The following is an 18463-nucleotide window of genomic DNA, read 5'->3' on the forward strand; positions in this document are numbered from 1 at the left end:
AGCGCCATAGCCTCCAGGTTTAATGGCGTGTTTGGGAAAGCTTTTGAGAATGTCAAGAACAAAAGTGTCACCATGGAGTACCACAAAGTAGCTCGTCGCTTCTTGATGAAATTTGAGCGGAGTAAAATCGTGTCCATTTTATTTTGTCGTGAATTGTTTGACATGTTGGGCGGTGACATGGAGATGAGGAAGAAATTAGAACAAAAAGCACAACCCGAATTACCAGTCATTTACGACAACGAGACTTTTGGCCAGTATTTTCGTACCCCGGTAGAACTGAACCAAGGACTGAATTTGATCTTTGTGTATTCCGATGTGGTGGAGTACAACGTGGTGGGACACACCTCTGTGCCGTTACTGCGTGTCATTCCTTTCAAAGTGGATTCTGCCACGAACGCTGACGAGGAAGGTGGAAACACTTACCACGTCCACCGCGAATTTGTCCATCCTCACTATTTGCCGGTCAGCAAGTCGTATTTGGACACGGTCAACATTGCTATAAAAGGAGATCTGGGACAAAATATTCCATTCACCAAAGGAAAAGTTACGGTGAAACTCCATTTTCGAAAACGGTTCTCTCACGATTCGTAAGTCATGTATCCAGTGTACCGAGGGGTTGCTCGACAGCGAGGACACGGTTTAGGAGACATGTTAAAATCGGCCTTTCGTTCGGTGGCCCCGGTATTGAAACCGATGGTGACACGCGGATTGCACGCCTTGAAAGATGCGGCACTGACACAAGGCAAAGAATTTCTCCAAAATGTCATCATCGACAAACAAAACCCTAAAGAAGCCTTCATGAGGGCAGGCAAAAATGTCTTGCTACAAACGGGCAAAGACATTTTAGGCCGACGAGACACACCTATAAATGCCCTGCACGCTACCGAGTCAGGCATTCAGCAAGGACAAGGCAGAAAGAGACGACGACGAAGAAAACACCCTTTCACCAGACTTCAAGCGAGAAAGGCCAAGAAAAGAAGAACCGTTCGAGACTTAGACGTTTTCGATTATTGAAACACAGAAAAAAAATGATGCACCGAGAGTCTTGCGCTTGTTCCAAGACGGAACTGGATCTGTTTGCCATGCCCCCCACCATGATGACCATGCAAGAATCCCAATGGGTGGAATTTCACCCCGTCTCCTCATTGACCGATTCCGCTCCCATCGAGTTTGAAATCAAAGGACAGCCCGAAGATTACATCGATCTGAATAGCAGTTACTTGTACTTGAAAGTCCAAGTTCTAGATAAGGATACTAAAACAGTAGAAGACACTGAGAATATAGCTCCCGTCAACAATTTCATGCATTCCTTGTTCAGCTCAGTGGACTTGTACTTGAATAACAAACTGGTCAGCAGTAGCATGGATACTTACCCTTACCGTGCCTACCTGGAAAATCTCTTGACGTACGGAATAGATGCCAAGGATACTCATCTCAATGCTTGTGTGCTATGGGAACCTGACGAAGCGAAGGAGTTTGACGAGCTAGATAAAGACAATAACGGCTTCGGGGAAAGACAAAATAAAATCGTAGGTGGAAAGAGTTTAGAACTGATGGATCGTTTGCATTTGGACATGTGGTTGCAAGAGAAATATTTGCTGAACGGGGTCAATGTTCGCTTGAGACTGAATCGTAGCAGTACCGCTTTCAATTTGTTGGCTGATAGTGATGCTACTACTGGTGGCAATCCCAAAAGCAAACTCGAGGAGGCCAAACTCTACGTACGACGCGTGGAAGTGTTACCCAAAGTAGGTAACGAAATCAGTCAAACGTTGAGCAGAACGACCGCCAAGTATCCCATACGACGTGTGGAAGTGAAAACGTTCACCATTCCCGCTCAACATCATTCCATGATCGAAGATCATCTGTTTCAAGGACAGTTACCCAAACGTTTAATCCTTGGTATGGTCGAGAATGAAGCCTTCAACGGAGCCTTCAAAAAAAATCCTTTCAACTTTCAACACTTCAACGTGAAGAAAATCGAAGTCAGTCGCGATGGCAAGACCTTGTGTACCCGACCTTTCGAACCTGACTTTAGTGACAAGAAGATGAATTACTTGAGATCGTACTTGTCCCTGTACGAAGCCACCGGCCAGTTAGGAACCAACACCAGTCACGGCATTACGTACGACGAGTATGCAGGAGGCTATGCTTTGTGGGCTTTCGATTTCACTCCAGACCAAGGCAGCGACGAGGGACATTTCCACCCTATAAAATCCGGCCAGATTCGTGTGGAACTTCAGTTTGCAAAGCCACTGGACGAGACAGTGAACGTCATCCTGTATGCAGAATTTGATAATACCATAGAAATCAACAGTTTGAGAGAAGTCATTCTAGATTATTAGAAGCCATGGAAGACTGTTATCCCTCTTTACCTAGTGGAGAAACTTTAAAGATAGAATGTGAGGAGACCGTGGAAAAAGAAGAAGTGATCATGATGAAATCGAGATGGCCAGAACAAGAAGCCCATTTAGTCTCCTGTTTTGCCAAACACTTGGTGGAAAAAATGACGGAATTGATCAAGAAAAATTGTTATGGATGTCAAAACGATCATCCCAGTCAAATTCAACACGATAAATGCCTAATGTTAAGTCAAGAAGAAAAATTGGACGAGTATCTGGACGAAGCTTGGAGTCTCATCTCGAACAAAGACGTGTTGCACCAGTGGTATAAAGACTTGCGTGAACATTCTTGTCCACCATTAACCACTCAAGAGATCCATCGTATCGAAGCTCTCCTGAATCAGAGTGAGGAAACAGAACGAATAACCGTTTATTCGTCAGACATTTTCAAGCAAAAAGTCAGGATCGAATTGACGACTTATTATTACCTGTGAAGAAGAAAAAAACACACACAAATCAATGGATACCTGGGAACTTTATTACCTTTTGAACCACAGTTCGTATACAGCTTGTTGGAATCCTGTCGTCTGTGCTAAAGATGAACTCCCTCATCGCAAACCTAAAGACCATCAAGCTTACGTGATCAACACGGACGACAGTCATCTCCCAGGAACCCACTGGGTAGCCGTCTACTTTCCTCAAGAAGGATGTGTGGAATATTTCGATTCGTACGGATTGCCCCCTTTGGAAGACGATATCATCGACTTTATGAGAAGAAATGCTCAAACCACCCGATTCAATAATGTGAAATTACAAGGCACAGATTCCTTGGTGTGTGGACAGTACTGTGTGTATTTTCTGCATCATCGCAGCCTGGGCTATTCCTTAGAACATTTAGTGACTCATTTTGATCCTCGTTCTTCTGCTAGAAACGATGTGAAAGTAGATCGATGGTTTTGTGACCATTATGCTTATCTTTTGTCTCAAGCTAGGAAACGTAGTGTCCATCAATGGCCTAATGATTTCCAACAGTGGAAATCACAATCAATGGCCTAATGATTTCCAACAGTGGAAATCACAATTTCATTCACAACGTTGTCAGCCCTGTTTAAAGTAGATTGTCAATTGAGAAAAAAATGTTCGCGATTTGAAAAAATTGTTTGATGTTATAGTGTTGGATTATTGTTAAAAATGTTAGAGTTCTTGTTTAGTGTTAAGTGATTTTTTGAATAAAAAATGTTGTGTTTTGAAAACAATGCTTTTGTCTTTTGTTTAGCTATAAGAATGTTGGATTGATGCTCTTTCATTTCTTACTATCCCTCTCATGACACTCACTGAACGTTGCAGCTCGAAAACCGTGTGGGGGATGTTTTCCTTCACGTCCGCGCTTTGACTTTAAGAACCGGGGTTGTTTCCAGTCTAACTATCCATTGTCGACTCATCCTCCTAAGAAGATGTGCTCCAAACTAGCTAAGCTCAACGAAGCCTACGTGAATTTGCATAGGGTCAGACACAGTCTGATACCGAAGCCAGAAGAAATAGAGAATGTGAGGATGTTAAAAATCACTGAAGACCTGATATAAGAGCTCTTCAGAGAAGAAATGAACAGGGAGAAAGAAGAATGGACAGAGAAGTACAGACTTCAGAGACAGCAGCAACAGCAGCAACAACAACAGCAGCAGCAACCTGAAGCTGACAGAGGCTTTGTCGATTGTCGTATCGACACCAAAGAGTTCTTCTTCTCTTTCCGAAGAAGCAGACCTATCGCCAGAAAGTCTATCCTCAGAGGACATCGCATTCTTAGAAACTTAAAAAGAATGCCATAGCAAACAAAAAAACAGCCCTTTTCAGGGCTACCCCAATACTCTAGAAAAGAAATAACGATCGATTTGCCAATGTGTGTAGGTAGAGTAGTGTGAAAATAAACACTAACTCTTTATTGATAGTGAGAGTGTATGTGTTTGTGTTAGTAACAGTTCACGTAAGTTTGGGTGAATAGTAGATTAAAATAATGTCTTTTTGGTGTTTGAGGTGTATATTTGGAGTTAGATTGGATTGCTTTGCGTATGTGGATAGTCTATTGAAGTGATTTATAAAAAAATTTTAGAATAGTGATGGGTAGCATAAAAAAGTGAGTGAGTGTTTCTTTTAGGTCCGCGCGTTGTTGTTGTTGTTTTTCTTTTTGGTCATGATCTAGGTAAGATCAATTTTATGTTTTTTAGGGGGATGTTTTCCATCACGTCCGCGCTTTCAGTATAAATTGAAACTCGTTCGGCAGTCTAGCTACCCTTGTTGATTGATCAACACAAGAATGAATAGTAGCAGAATAAGCAAACTTCTTGAACTCCAGAAACATCTGGAATATGTAAGGCGCCTGGTAAATGAACTGGCTGCGGAGGCTATAATAGAAGAAGAAAGAATAAAGAAGGAAGAGGAGGAGAGAAGACAGAGGGAAGAGGAGGAAAAGAAAAGAGAAGAGAGGATGTCGTTCAATATTCCCGAGACAGAGGATTGGGGTGATGAAGCGAATCATCCTCCCTCTTCGCTCCCCAGAAGAAAGGTGAAAGGAGACTGGGGAAGGAGATGCGTGTGTGGCGCCAGGCCAGGAAGGTGCAATCATTAGATAGTTGCATCTGGAGTTCAAAAAAAAAACAGCCCTTTTCAGGGCTATCCAATACTCTAGAAAAGAAATAACTATCGATTTGCCAATGTGTGTGTGTGTGTGTGTGTGTGTGTGTGTGTAGGTAGAGTAGTGTGATTATAAACACTAACTCTTTTTAAGATAGTGTGAGGGTATGTGTTTGTGTGTTTGTGCTTGTAAGAGCTAAGGTATGTTTGTGTGAATAGTAGATTATGAATTTTGTTTATTGTTTCTTAGCGTATGTGGAGAGTATAGTTTGGGTTTTTATTATATGAAATGAGAAAGTAGGGGATGTTTTCCTTCACGTCTGCGCGTTGTTGGGTCATGATCTAGGTAAGATCAATTTTATGTTTTAGGGGGATGTTTTCCTTCACGTACGCGCTTTAAGTATAAGAACCCACAGTATTCGTCGTTCAAACCATTCTACAGAGAAGATGGCTTCGAACCACCTGGATAAATTTCAATCATTGCAAGACGTCCTTGACAATTTGGGCATGATAGAACAAATGCTAGTACGACTCGTTGAAGACCACTATTCTTATAGTCCGCATAGAGTAAAAATGGAGATTAACAACTTACGAAAAGCAAAGGACATGATAAGTGGTGTGATGAAGGAAATAAAGGAGGAGAAGGAGGATGAAGAGGAAAAGATAAGAATAAGAACATGGAACGAAAAAATTGAAAAAGAAGAAGAAAAGGAGAAGAGGAAGAAAGAAGAGGAGGAAGAGAAGAAAGAAGAAGAGGAGGAGAAAAAAAGAAAGAAAAGAGGAGAAAGAGTGTTGGAGATAAAATAAGAAGTTGGTGGAGGAAAAGAAGAAATTAGAAGCAGAAGAAGAAGAAGAAAACCCAAAGGCCCTTTTCAGGGCCCCCATATTTCTCGAAAAGAGATAGCCTTTCAATTGCCTATCCTTTTTTTTTTTTAAATTTAAAAAAAAAAAAAATCCCATGTTCAATTTCCCTTGTACGTATATTAACCCACAATTTATTCCCATGTTAAATTTCCATTGAGGCTAATCTGACCCACGATTTTTTCTCCATGTTAAATTTCCATTGAGGCTAATCTGACCCACGATTTTTCTCCATGTTAAATTTCCATTGAGGCTAATCTGACCCAAGGGGGTCTGTAATGCTAATTCCCATTGAGGCTAATCTACCCCCTTCACTACTGATAGTTACATGCAAGCTCAAATTTTGCTGTCACCGGAAATGATAGGTTAGTATTCAGTTTCCAAAAAAGTGAAATAGAGCAACATTTTCCTCAGTTTGTTTTTGTTGTTTTTGTTGTCATATGGCTTAACGCCATTTTTTAGCACAATATAGGTTATACATGGCGGCCGGTATAAATGGTGGAGGAAGAATCCGGGAACCACTCGGAAAGAACCACCGACCCACGAGAAGCTCCTGGCAAGATTTCTCACATAACCACATTAGCCGAATCCGAGACTCGAACTCATACAGACAGAGGTGAGATGGCTGTGATCCGTAACGGTGAGCGCTTTAGACTACTCGGCCACTCGGGCCCCCCTCCTCATTTTGAAACACAAACGCTAAATAAGCAATCGCCATGACAGCACGTGACTTTTTATTACAAAGTGTACTTGCAGGCAAAGCTAGCGAAATCCACACTTTACCCTCGGTAGAACAGGGTGCTGATTTTGATGTGGTTAACGTATATATTCTGAAGGGCCATGAGTTGGTACCTGAGTCATAGCGAGACATCTTTAAGAATTGTAGACAAGCAACTGTTAATACCATTGCCAATTTACATGGGAAAAAGAGTGACTGTTTGAAAGGTGGCGGTCAATTAAAATATTCATAAGGACTATGATAATCTTAGACAACTCACATTAGCTGAACAGCGCCCGAATTACATCCATAGTAATATCTACACATTTCTGCCTGAACAAAAGGTGGAAACTTTGGAAAACGTTGCTCGAATCGCTGATGACTGTTTATTAACTCAGAATGTTTTATTTGTCAATAGGTCTTCCTGTTAGCAGTTTTATTAGAAAAAATATCCAAGTCTCATATTCCAAATCTCAATCGTGCAATACGTTTTGGAATCAATCTGCTGATACGTCCACTTATTGTAGGAAGAAAGGGGAGATATTTTCTATTGCTACACAGTGAAAAATAAGCAGCATAATAAAGGCAAAGCTATCACAAATTCTCAAGTTTCTAATATGTCATGGTCACAGTCATGGATTGAAAGTAATTCGTTGGTTGTGTCATAACAAATTCCAGTTTGACTTTATTATGGAGAATTATGGAAAATGTATGTCAAACGGTTCTATATCACTTAATGGTGATTATGCCAAGCCTATTCATATTACAATATTAATAGACCCTTGACTTATGTTAGTCTTTTATGACCAAGAGCATATAATTGATCTTTATCAAAGAAGTCTTCTTCTAGTATGTTTGTTCTTATTCAGGAAGTAGAATTCGGATACATTAAGGTTCCTCTCCATTGTGCAAGCTTGTCATCACATTTAGTCTCAGGATCTGTACATTTGAAACAGTGAATACGTTACGCAATGAATATTTTTTTATCTATATCTAGGCAATGGCTTAGGTGGAGATAAGGTTGTGGTGATGTGCTTGTAACTGGAAAGCCTTGTTGGTCCTACTGCAAAAGAAATCTTTAATTCATATAATGGTTACCCTGCTTGTGTTGCTATAAATACTATAGCAAAACCAGCTTTGAGAATAATGTTATTCAGGAAATTATTACTTAAACTGGCACATTTATTGGTCAGTTTTTATCAGGTCACATTTGTCCCTAGTATTGATCAATTAAGGGAAAAGAGATTCCATCGTCCTACTCATTCTTTCAATCATTATCACTGTGACATACGAAGGCCACTCTTTATCAAACATGAACAAAATTATGAGATCCCCTGTTTGTTTCAGGGGGCTACTAGCAAATCTGAAGCTACACAAGTTCAAGTTGGTTATTTTGTGTACATTGGAGGTCCATATGACGCGTGGTCAGTGAGCTTTTAAATGTCTGTTCCAAAGTCATATCAACAAGAAATGTTTAATCTATCCCATGAAACTTCCTAGGTTGGTCATTTAGGAGTTAATAAGACTTATCGCTATAAGTAGGATAACTTTTATTGGCCAAAAATTAAAAGTGATGTTTCTCAAAACTGTAGATTTTGTCATATTTGTTAAATGATAGGAAACCCCAATCAGAAAATATGTAAGGATCGTCTGCAACATGTTCGTACATTTGACAAACCATGTAGGAAATTAATAATAACATAATGTATCCTTCCATGAGATTTCCAGAGGAAATTCCTTTTGAGAAAAAGTAAAAGTCTGGATTAAGTTTTTAACACAGCTTGGCCTTCCGAAATCTATCCTATCTGATGAAAGGTCACATTCTTTTGTCTGGAATATTTTTCGTTCCTGACATTGCTATTCCCCTTGACGCAAACCTTGATAATAGGTTGCCTTTTCTACTTTTAAAATGTTATGGAAAGGAATTTGATATGCCCATTACCCTAGTTATCTTATTGTTTCTTAGTTCTTATATATATATATATATATATATATATATATATATATATATATATATATATATATATATATATATATATATATATATATATATATATATATATATATATACTCAATTCGTATATTAACACCAGTTTATTGGAATCAATCATTTCTTAATATTCAGTTATAATTTAAGACAATTTATGTATTTCATTAGAATCGCAAATTTTTCATTCTTTTCTGACTAAAACATTATTTTGAAATTATTGCGAATGAATTCCTTCAAGGACATTGTAGACTGTATCATTGTGTTACATCGAGACCATTAGCACATCAACACTTTTCCAGGATATTGGTACATCAGCAAATTGCAGATTGGAATTCATTCGGAACAACATTGTAATTATATTCGAATATTATACCTCTGGAATTATGGTACAATGTTACGATCATTTTGGAATTTATTTCACAATAATATGAGTTCCTTTCTTGGAAGTGTCCCTTTCGTATTCCTGGAAAACGCAATCTTCGTTGAACGTTTCAAAACTTGTTGTATTTCGCTTTACTATGTGACTTAGTTGAATGAAATATATTTGCCCATCATTGTCATAGCATTCTTCAAGTTCGTTTTAAAGCCATATTAAACTTTGCTTGTGAAAAAACGGAGACACAATACCAGTTTCCGTTCTTTTCATCAATGATAAATCGATATTTCAGCAAGATAACCTTACAATTCATATCGTATTCCAAGGAATTCAATATGTTCCTGCTAATGGCAAGTAAAATAATCTCTTTGCGTACAAATAGGCTACGATATCTTAAGGAATTGGAATTGATCTCTTTTCTGAAACGAGCAAAAGGAAATTCGCAATCTGAATTATAAACAATATTAGTTTCGAGGAGACTGACATGTGTTTTTCATCACGTGACATTAAAATGGACATGTTTGTTTATTAAGAACATTTTGTAGGCTTATAGTGAGAATTTTCGCTATATTTATAGCATCGTCTTTGCTATCAAAAGGCGGAAAAGCTGATTAATAAATCTTCCGAAACATGTCTTCAGATGTTTTCATTCAAACTCAAAAAGTGATGATGGGAGGAGCAAATAAAAATCCAGTGAGTCAGTTACCATTATTATATTGTTTTGTTATAATCGCATTAAATGTAATAGAAAACTAGGATAAAGACCTATTTATTAGCATCGCTTCACTATTCATCAACCTAATTTTCCTTATGAGAGGAATGTGAAAACAAAACTCAGCCCCTTACCTTGAATATATATATATAAGTATAAGCTGTTTGGTTTAGATGTCCATTGAGACCAGTGACAGAATTGTTCACAGTGCATGTATATAGTCCCAGATCTTGGATGCTGATGTTTGACAAGGTGACGGTGGAGGAATTTCCCGTAAGGGTCCCATTCAGTCTCCTAATCTCTGTCTCTCCTACCATATGGATCCATTCGTGAAATGTGTAATGTGATGGTTCTCCCTGTGGTGTACATTCCAATGTTGCAGATGTATTAAGTATGGCTGACCCATGTAATTTAGTCATTACATCTGGGGCGCCTGTAAATTAAAACAATCATGTTGTGAAAGCTTCTGTCATTGTTTATCTATAAGAATATATAAAACTGCTTAATTTCAAATCATGATTGAATCATATATTAAACATTAAATGCAAACTGATTTTATTGTTTGTGCTCTTAGACGTCAAAGAACAAGTTATTTCTGCAATGCTTTATCTCGTGTAGGCGTCGTCAGGATAAGTTAGTCTGCAGAAAAGCAATGTTTTCGTACACGCTCATTGTCTCAAGTTCCGTGTCCATATTCCATTGAGACATGTCAATGTCTAATGACTTCTTACAAATATAAATCAATCATGTGGTAAAGTAACACGTTCTTGACTAGTAAAGTTCAAGCAATGATATTGAATATAAATATAACTGATGCATATACGAACAGCAAACAAATATGAAATTGAAAGATATTACTGGGAATGCAGACATGCAAATATTGTTTCTGATTTATCATTATGAGTACAATACTAGCTCCTTAATGTAAATGTCGGCATCATTTAAAATGGTACCCATCAAAAGCAAAATACTATTTCATTGTCAGAATCATTAAAAAAATGTCCGTAACACATTGCAACCTATTTGGCGTTGTTGTTCATATCCATCTACTAATTCCCTAAATATTACTTATATATTGGCACAACATAAGATTATTTACAACATGATTTATCCTTTCGATGTCAAGAAAAAATAAATTAATACTAGATAGATGTTTCAACATGATCTTTTACAATATATTTCCCAACACTGAAATTAGTTTTCTTTGATGACAATTAAATTTCAAAAAGTGTTTGGAACTTAACAGTGAAATATTTACATCTTGTCTTATGTAGAAATTTCCTATTCTAGTATTTGCAGTTTATGTGAACCAGCGATAACTTTTCGATGACATTCATTTGGCGAGTTTTCAATCATGCATGGTTTTTACTGGCTTCAGAAAAAAATCTCAGTTAAGCAGTAACAAACTTTACAAAATAATTTTTTTATCAGAAACATACATAGTAAGGTTTAAACGACTGAAACTGAGTCGAATATGTTAGCGTTTGTGCAATAAGGTTCCAAAAATGTATACCGATGTCCTGCTACAAAATATGTTTCAACTGCAATCGCAGATGCTTCTCTTAAAATTATATTTTACTGTAAAGTGTAGAAGTTAACTTTATCCATTTAATTTAATTCACTGTTCATCTTTCTCAAACTTAAGACAGTATCAGTTGTCAATTACATCTTATGATTTATTTTCAAATAACCATTCATCATTTAAGGAACAACTTGTACTATTTCTTATACTATAAATAACGGTAAATTCATGGAGATTCACAAAAACACATTATAATAAGAGGATCTGAAGATTGTTTTGAAACGTACATGTTATAATCACGTTCACTGATACAGTGGATTTCCTCGTCTGCCCTAGAAATGTGTTGTAAGCTGTACAAGTATAGAGTCCAGAATTATTTCTCGCGACATCACCCAGTACAAGACTGCTTGTATTCGTTATCGTCTTGTTGTGTCGTTGCCAATAATAAGAACAATGTGGATTACACGTGGCCTTGCAGAATATATCCAGTGCTTTGGAGCCCTCTTCCACAATATATAACGATGACTGAGTGCTAAGACTGGTGCTGTTACCTGGACCGTCTGTAAATATATCAAAAGTAATTATATTTAAGAACGAAAAGGCTATATGTAAATAACGGACTTTGACCGTTGGCATGCACACGGACCAGGGTTCGGGAAAACAAGCCTTATTGTTCCATAAATGTAATGTTGTTTTATTTCAATTTCTGAAAGAACATATCCCTGCATGTATTATATAATAAAGTATGTATCTTAAAATATATTTCGCTTAGAAGGTATGTATTGCTACAATGTTGTAGTTAAAAGGGTAGACATCGGATAGGTAATGAGTGTCAGGCGCTATGAGGCATACTCAGTCGATATTACCTTTCTGGATAATTAGACTGGCATTTTCTTGTTACTTTTCGATTATTGATGTCTGACTTTGGATGCTATAATGATTTCCCAAAGGGTTAGTGGGGCTGTGATGTTAGTTGAACATGTTGAAATATGACACGTGCATATCAATGATATATGACGTAGACGAAACACATATAGAACAAAACTTAATAGTGAAAATGAACACATGAATGAATCGACGATTGTCTATTTATTTTGTTTTCCTATATAAGGCTCAATAATAAAGGAATACGCCATAAGAAACAAAGTAATTGAATGTATTTCAATTACTTTGTTTCTTGTGGCGTATTCCTTTAGTATCGAGCCTTAGATAGGAAAACAAAAAATATCATAAAAAGTTACTGTGTTTCTTTTGGAAAATATAAACTCGTTCTTTTTACAAATCCTGCACTCCAAATGTCGTGCAATATTATTCAGTAAAAAAAACGCTCGGTCATATTTTCCACTCAAACGCAGTAACATATACTTACTGGAGCAACTTAAGGTATATACTGACAGTTATATTACGCCATCTTGCAACACAGCGTCAAATTGCGATTTAATTTTCTGTCACAGAATAAACGTCAGTCTAACAGAAAAGACTTGCCTAAGTACATTTTCTGTCTTGGTTAGATTTCGGTTGCAGTATCTTGACCTACTTTATGCTGACAACTCATCTAGCTCTAAATTTAAACTAAAATGATGATATTGCCACAGCTGAGTAGGGCTCTGCAACTGTAATTCTGTCCATAGATGTAATATGCGATGAGATAGATTAACTTCTCTATTTTGCCAGTTCGGTTTGGAACATATATGTTCCTTTTTGCTGCGTGAGAGAATGTACTGGCTTCTATTTTATATTAACAGATTTTATACTTTTTATACCCACTGGAATCAGATTTGCTAGGGTGTCTTGTCTTATGGTTGGCGTTAACGTCTTTCGTGCAAGGATGTCTTTGAGGCTTTTGATCTGATGTAGGATATTATTGGTTTGTTCAGGAGGATTAACATTAGTGTGTGCAAGTTTCCCCGATTGTCGAGTTTTTCTGGGCGATTTTATATACATATTGGTTATCAGGGTGGCAGTCAGGATACATGTCATATGTCCTAGAAACTGAAAAGCTATAAATCTTCACATATCTATTTGAATTATAAATAAGACGGAATGAAGTGCAGAATGAAGTCCAGAATAATTCTTCACATATCTGATTGAATGAGGAAATAAATCAAGAATAATCTTTTTCTTCTGACCATACTTTCAGTAATGTAACACTAATCGCAACTGCTCACAACCCCAACTGGAGTTTGGAAACCAGGAATTAAAAGGAGTCACACTGAAACCAAGCGGCTTCAACCAAGAAGCCTATATAAAAGTAAATAAAATCATTATATAGTGATAGGAGGCACATTTTCATTTAAATAAGTTCTTCGACTATATTGTCTTAAACAACGTAACAGATCAAAACCATGTTTTGCAAAATTCAACAAAAAATACGTCTGTTTTCTAGAGCAAAAAAGTAAATTGTCAAAAGAGAATACAGCATTGTGAATACAAACTACCTTGTGAACAAATTCTATCACAAGTACAAATAAATAGAATTTCAATTCAATTCCACAGGTATACCAAATAAGTTCCAATACTGAATGTGCTTATACAGTCTGTAACATGCTAATCTGCTAGTTATCAGGAGTGTGGTGATGTGCCTACAATCTTTTGATTGCCACAGTATTCTAATCCAAGATGTATTTGACTGAATGCACTATATTTCGAAAGTAATATTCCAGTCCAGGAAAACTATTGAGCACTTTATAATTTAAATGAATAGAATAGGGAATAAACAATTCCACTAAAATTTAACAATGAACACAATAGGACCGATTCTGCTGAAGATATTAATGCAAGCATTGGTAATTCTTAAATTAATATTTTCATATATCAAAACACAAAACATAATAACAGAACCAGGAAGAGGGTCATGAGTTGAATTTCAGAATATTCAAAATTGTCAGCAAGATAAAGTCAATGACTAATATTATAATAAAGCAGATAAAAAACATCCCAGTTCTTTTTTTAAAACCTGCACTCTGATATAGATGAACATTTATATTTATCTCTACTGATACTGATCTTTTTATAGAATCTATAGTAACAGAGATAAATTAGCTATGTATTAAGTTGTTTCGAAAATCAATGTCCTAGTCAGGTACACTGAGAAACTCAATTAGGACAAGGCCAAATATACAATGCAAATATAAATATAACATATAATCATAGAGGGAAATGTAGCAAGTAATACAAATTGGATGCACACTTCACTTCCATTTTGTTCAATAGTCACTCACACACCTGTTGCTACTGATCAAAAGACGAAATATCCTGGATATAATTTACGGTCACACATATATAAAATTGAAATCAGATGGTAATATTGTTCGTCATTTGTAGTTCAATATAGACTAGTGTACATTATCATCAGCCAAGTTGAAGAAACCTAGGCAAAATATTAAAATTTTAGGTTTTAATTCTAAAGAAACATTTACGTAACCTTTTGTTATTTCAATACCATTTTGCGTTTATCATTTCTCTTCTCTTGTTCGTCTTGATGTTACCGATAAGCAAATAATGACAGTATTGTATCAATATTTTGTAAAATGTTTCACCGTTGAGTTTAACGAAATACGAACGATAGGAATTGCTTTAAATCTATCTTAAACCTGGCAAGGGAAAAGGAAGGCATATTGTTTCGTTAATGCAATTTACATATTATATATATCGCAATTTGATAAATAACCACTTTGATGTACTGGATAAAATCAATTAGGATACGAAGACGCAAAATATAAAAATAATGGTCACCATTTTCTAATGCGGACAAAAACTAACTAAAGCCTAGACTGATATATCTTAGTTTACACGCATGACAAGACGACATAGCACAGTAATTTTACAAGCATTATAATGTCAGTACTTGAATGAAGAGATATCAAGAGGGAATAAATTTAATTATTGATGTAGCAAAATAATGGTTAATCTTCCTAGTTGATGCAATCAATTATAACAAAGCTTTGTATCGATATATAGGATGTTATTTTTCTAGCATCCTCACCAGTCATGTAAAGTATTGCAAGCACAACTATGTTTTCTGTTTTATTTCTGTTTAAAAAAGACTCATTGAAAGTTGAAAGCGCTCAGGCAAATTGTATAGTAGTTCTGAACTGTTCGTAGTCAGTGAATTGTATACATATATAAATATACAAATCTTAAAAGACGTCAGGTTAGTAGCAATGTGGGGCGATCTAGGGACAAGGGGAATTTCATGTTGAAATAGAGTCGAGACATTCTGGAGACTATGCTTATTTAACATGGGAAACTTTTATTTGGCCGTTGGGGACAAAGGGAATTTAACATGGGAAAATTTTATATGGCCGTTGGGGACAAGGGGAATTTAACATGGGAGATGGAAATAACACAGACAATATAAAATAGACATTGTTTAAAAAAGAAATTAGGCAAGCAAGACAATTTCTTTTCGAGGCATATGCATGGCCCTGAAAAGGGCTTTTGGATTTATGTTAACTTTATTCCATGTTAACAAAGAGGGCAATACTTAGGTCTTCTTCTTTTCCTTAAACTTTGTCTCACTTCTGTGCGGTAAATTGAAGACCTTAAACAACCTTGCCTTTCAACGTATGTTCTTCTCTTCCACGTGCTTGTATCTGTCATCCTGACAATGGTCCACGATGATCGAACATACATTGGTAAGTGAGACCGAAACAGCATTGAGGAGACGAGAGTAGAGGATTCCACGTTGGTCCACATCTTGGTGACGAGAACAGGTGAATGAATGCAGCGAACTGCGGTTATTTATAGGGAAAGGGAGGATCAAAATGGATTCAGTTTGTTGACCCGATCCAAACACGATTTACGAAATTCAGTCATCCTTCGTCCAATCCGAAGAGATCAGTCTGTGACGTCACATTCCCTATATTAAAGCGCTAGAGTATGTGCGCAGTCAATCCATGAGACGGTTGTCAAACATGAGAACCTGGACTTACTTCCAGAAGAGGTTAATTGGGATTTTGTGAATTTTCTTACCTCCCAAGAATTTGTTCTGGAATCAGTACCTTCGCCACCTTCTCCTTCTTTACCACACGTGGAGAATTTTAGACAGAGACAGAAAGAAGAATTGGAGAAATTGATATAGCAGCAAAAGGAAGCAGAACAAGCTTTTCTTTTACAGCAACAGCAGCAAGAAGAAGAGGTAAGAAAATAAAAGAAAGAAGAAGCAGCAAAAGAAAAAAGGGCGTGAAAGTCAAACGCGCACGGTACTGTTAGACATTTTAGCGGAGTTAAGAAGTCTGAAACAAATGTATCAGACTTCGTTGTTACGACCGAAGAGAAAAAGACCTTCCCGAGCAAAACAACCCAACCCTGTGACTACGCCTGCCGTACCACCCTTAATGATTTCTACCAAATCATCATCGACAGTACGCAGTCCAGAAGTAGGCCTTGGCAGTGGCAAAGGCTTAAGACAGTTAAAGTTGATTGTTTGAATCAACAAATACCCAAAGACCCTTTTCAGGGACACCCATTTCTTTCGAAAAGAGATAGTATTTCAATTGCCAACGTCAATTAAAACTTTATAAAAACAATCTTCTTTTACCCTTATGGTAAGTGTTAATGGTTGAGTGTGTGATTGTAGATTCTTATTCTAAAAATCAAAACCAAGAGACACTTACGTTTTAGGACTGGTATATTTTTGAACAAATTGTACAATCCAGTTCACAACACAACATAGCACTTTAAAAAGTTCATAGGCTTCTTCTTTCTCTGTTTTCATTTTCTCGGTTTTTTAAATGTTATCACTTTTAAAACTTTTTCATCCTCTTCATCCTCACTTTCTTCCCTGCTTCTGTTTCTTGACCTTTCTAGGTTCTTCCTCTTCTTTCTCACCATATTTTCTCTCTTCTTCAAGCTCCTTTTGTTTCTTATGGCATTCTGAAGACCAATGTCGGTCGGCTTGTCTGAAGAAAGTTTTCTGATGACCCCTCGCAATGTTCTGATGAAAAGTTCGATCTGTGTAGTCTCTTCCATTGTTTTGTTCAGTTTGAGAGTGAAACGAATAGTGGAAGGACAAGAAACACACCCTTTATATATATGCTGGTCTGCAATAGATATAAAGTGACCCATGGTGTTTCGCATGTAGCTGTTTGACTTTTTGCAGTCACGATGAAACGATCCAATCCAATCGAGAAGAAAGACGAAAGTAAGAGGAATAAACGTGATCTATCGCCTCGTACCATCGCTGAAGTCCTGGCCCAAATTCATGCCAGTGATTTTGAAGATGACATGATTGAATCAGAATCCAGGCCCAGAGAGTCTTTACCTAACCAAACGTCACCACCCTTAGTCAACCATGAAAAGTACTATCATATTCGAGAGACAGAAAAGTGGTCTTCTAGAAAATTTATATCCACGGCTTACACTTACAGGGTGAAGTTTAAAGATTTCAAGTCCGACATACCGTTGGAGAAAGCAGAGGGGTTCATCACCGAGATGTGGGATTCTTTGCTCACCACACTGAAACAAATATGTCAAGCCAAAGAAGACAATCGCTTGAGACTTTCCATACAACACAACGGTATGAAATCCCCTGTTTGGATCGAGTTTAACAATCCCGCAGAATTAACCCCTTCTAAAGTTATGGACAAAATTCAATACATGCAACAATCCAGCGACCAGTTTGACATCACCGATAAAAAAGCCACACTGTTCATGACCAACCGGACAACGCAAAAGGGTGTTATTGGTGAACGACCTTCGCAGCACAAACAAGAGTCTCTTCCAAATTAACAATCCTCAAGACCAGATGTGTTTAGCCCCTGCCATCGTGGTGGGACGAAAGTATGCCAAGAAGAAAGAAACGGCAGAATGGAAAGAGCCTGGGAGAGCATTCGAGAATCGGACCGAACCAAACAACATAATGAAGCAGAACTCCAGCTACAACAATCTGGCCTTTCCAAAGACACACCCTGTCGCATTTCTGAGATGCAAAGATTGCAAGATGTCCTAACTACACGCTACACCTTGAAAGTGCACCCTCAAAAAATCGCGGACCTCCGTTGTTTCGAGGCCAAGACTTTAAGGACGGAAATACATTCATGTCTATTCGATACCATTACCAGTATCAATGGATTCCTAGGATACAAGTACTGTGGATCGAAATGCTCAGGATGTTTGGCCTCTCAACTCTGCACCATTGTCAAAGTGTATTCCTTAGTGTACGGAAAACGATTTCTGCCTGAAAATACATTGGCTGTCATCAGCTCTCAAACGACCAACTTTGTCAAACGTCAATACTCGTTCAAAGCCATACGATGGTTACATTACATGTGCGACAAGAAAGACAAATGGATTTAGCATGCTGCAACGGAG

At 37.3% G+C, this 18463-nt stretch overlaps 1 protein-coding gene across 1 annotated transcript in view; it reads right to left on the reverse strand.

Annotated features, from left to right (window-relative positions):
- Positions 1–7437: 7437 nt before the first annotated feature.
- LOC149795941 (B-cell receptor CD22-like) overlaps positions 7438–18463 on the reverse strand; it is a 52953-nt gene continuing 41927 nt past the window's right edge. The window contains exons 6-8 of the mRNA XM_089963896.1: positions 11437–11709; positions 9762–10060; positions 7438–7488 (exon numbers count right to left, since the gene is read on the reverse strand). Of these exons, the coding sequence (XP_089820022.1) occupies positions 7438–7488; positions 9762–10060; positions 11437–11709 (623 nt within the window). The remainder of the gene's footprint in view (positions 7489–9761; positions 10061–11436; positions 11710–18463) is intronic.

Source organism: Sinohyriopsis cumingii, chromosome 7 (assembly GCF_028554795.1).
Source record: "Sinohyriopsis cumingii isolate HCF-2022 chromosome 7, ASM2855479v2, whole genome shotgun sequence".
Classification (NCBI taxonomy): Eukaryota; Metazoa; Mollusca; class Bivalvia; order Unionida; family Unionidae; genus Sinohyriopsis; species Sinohyriopsis cumingii.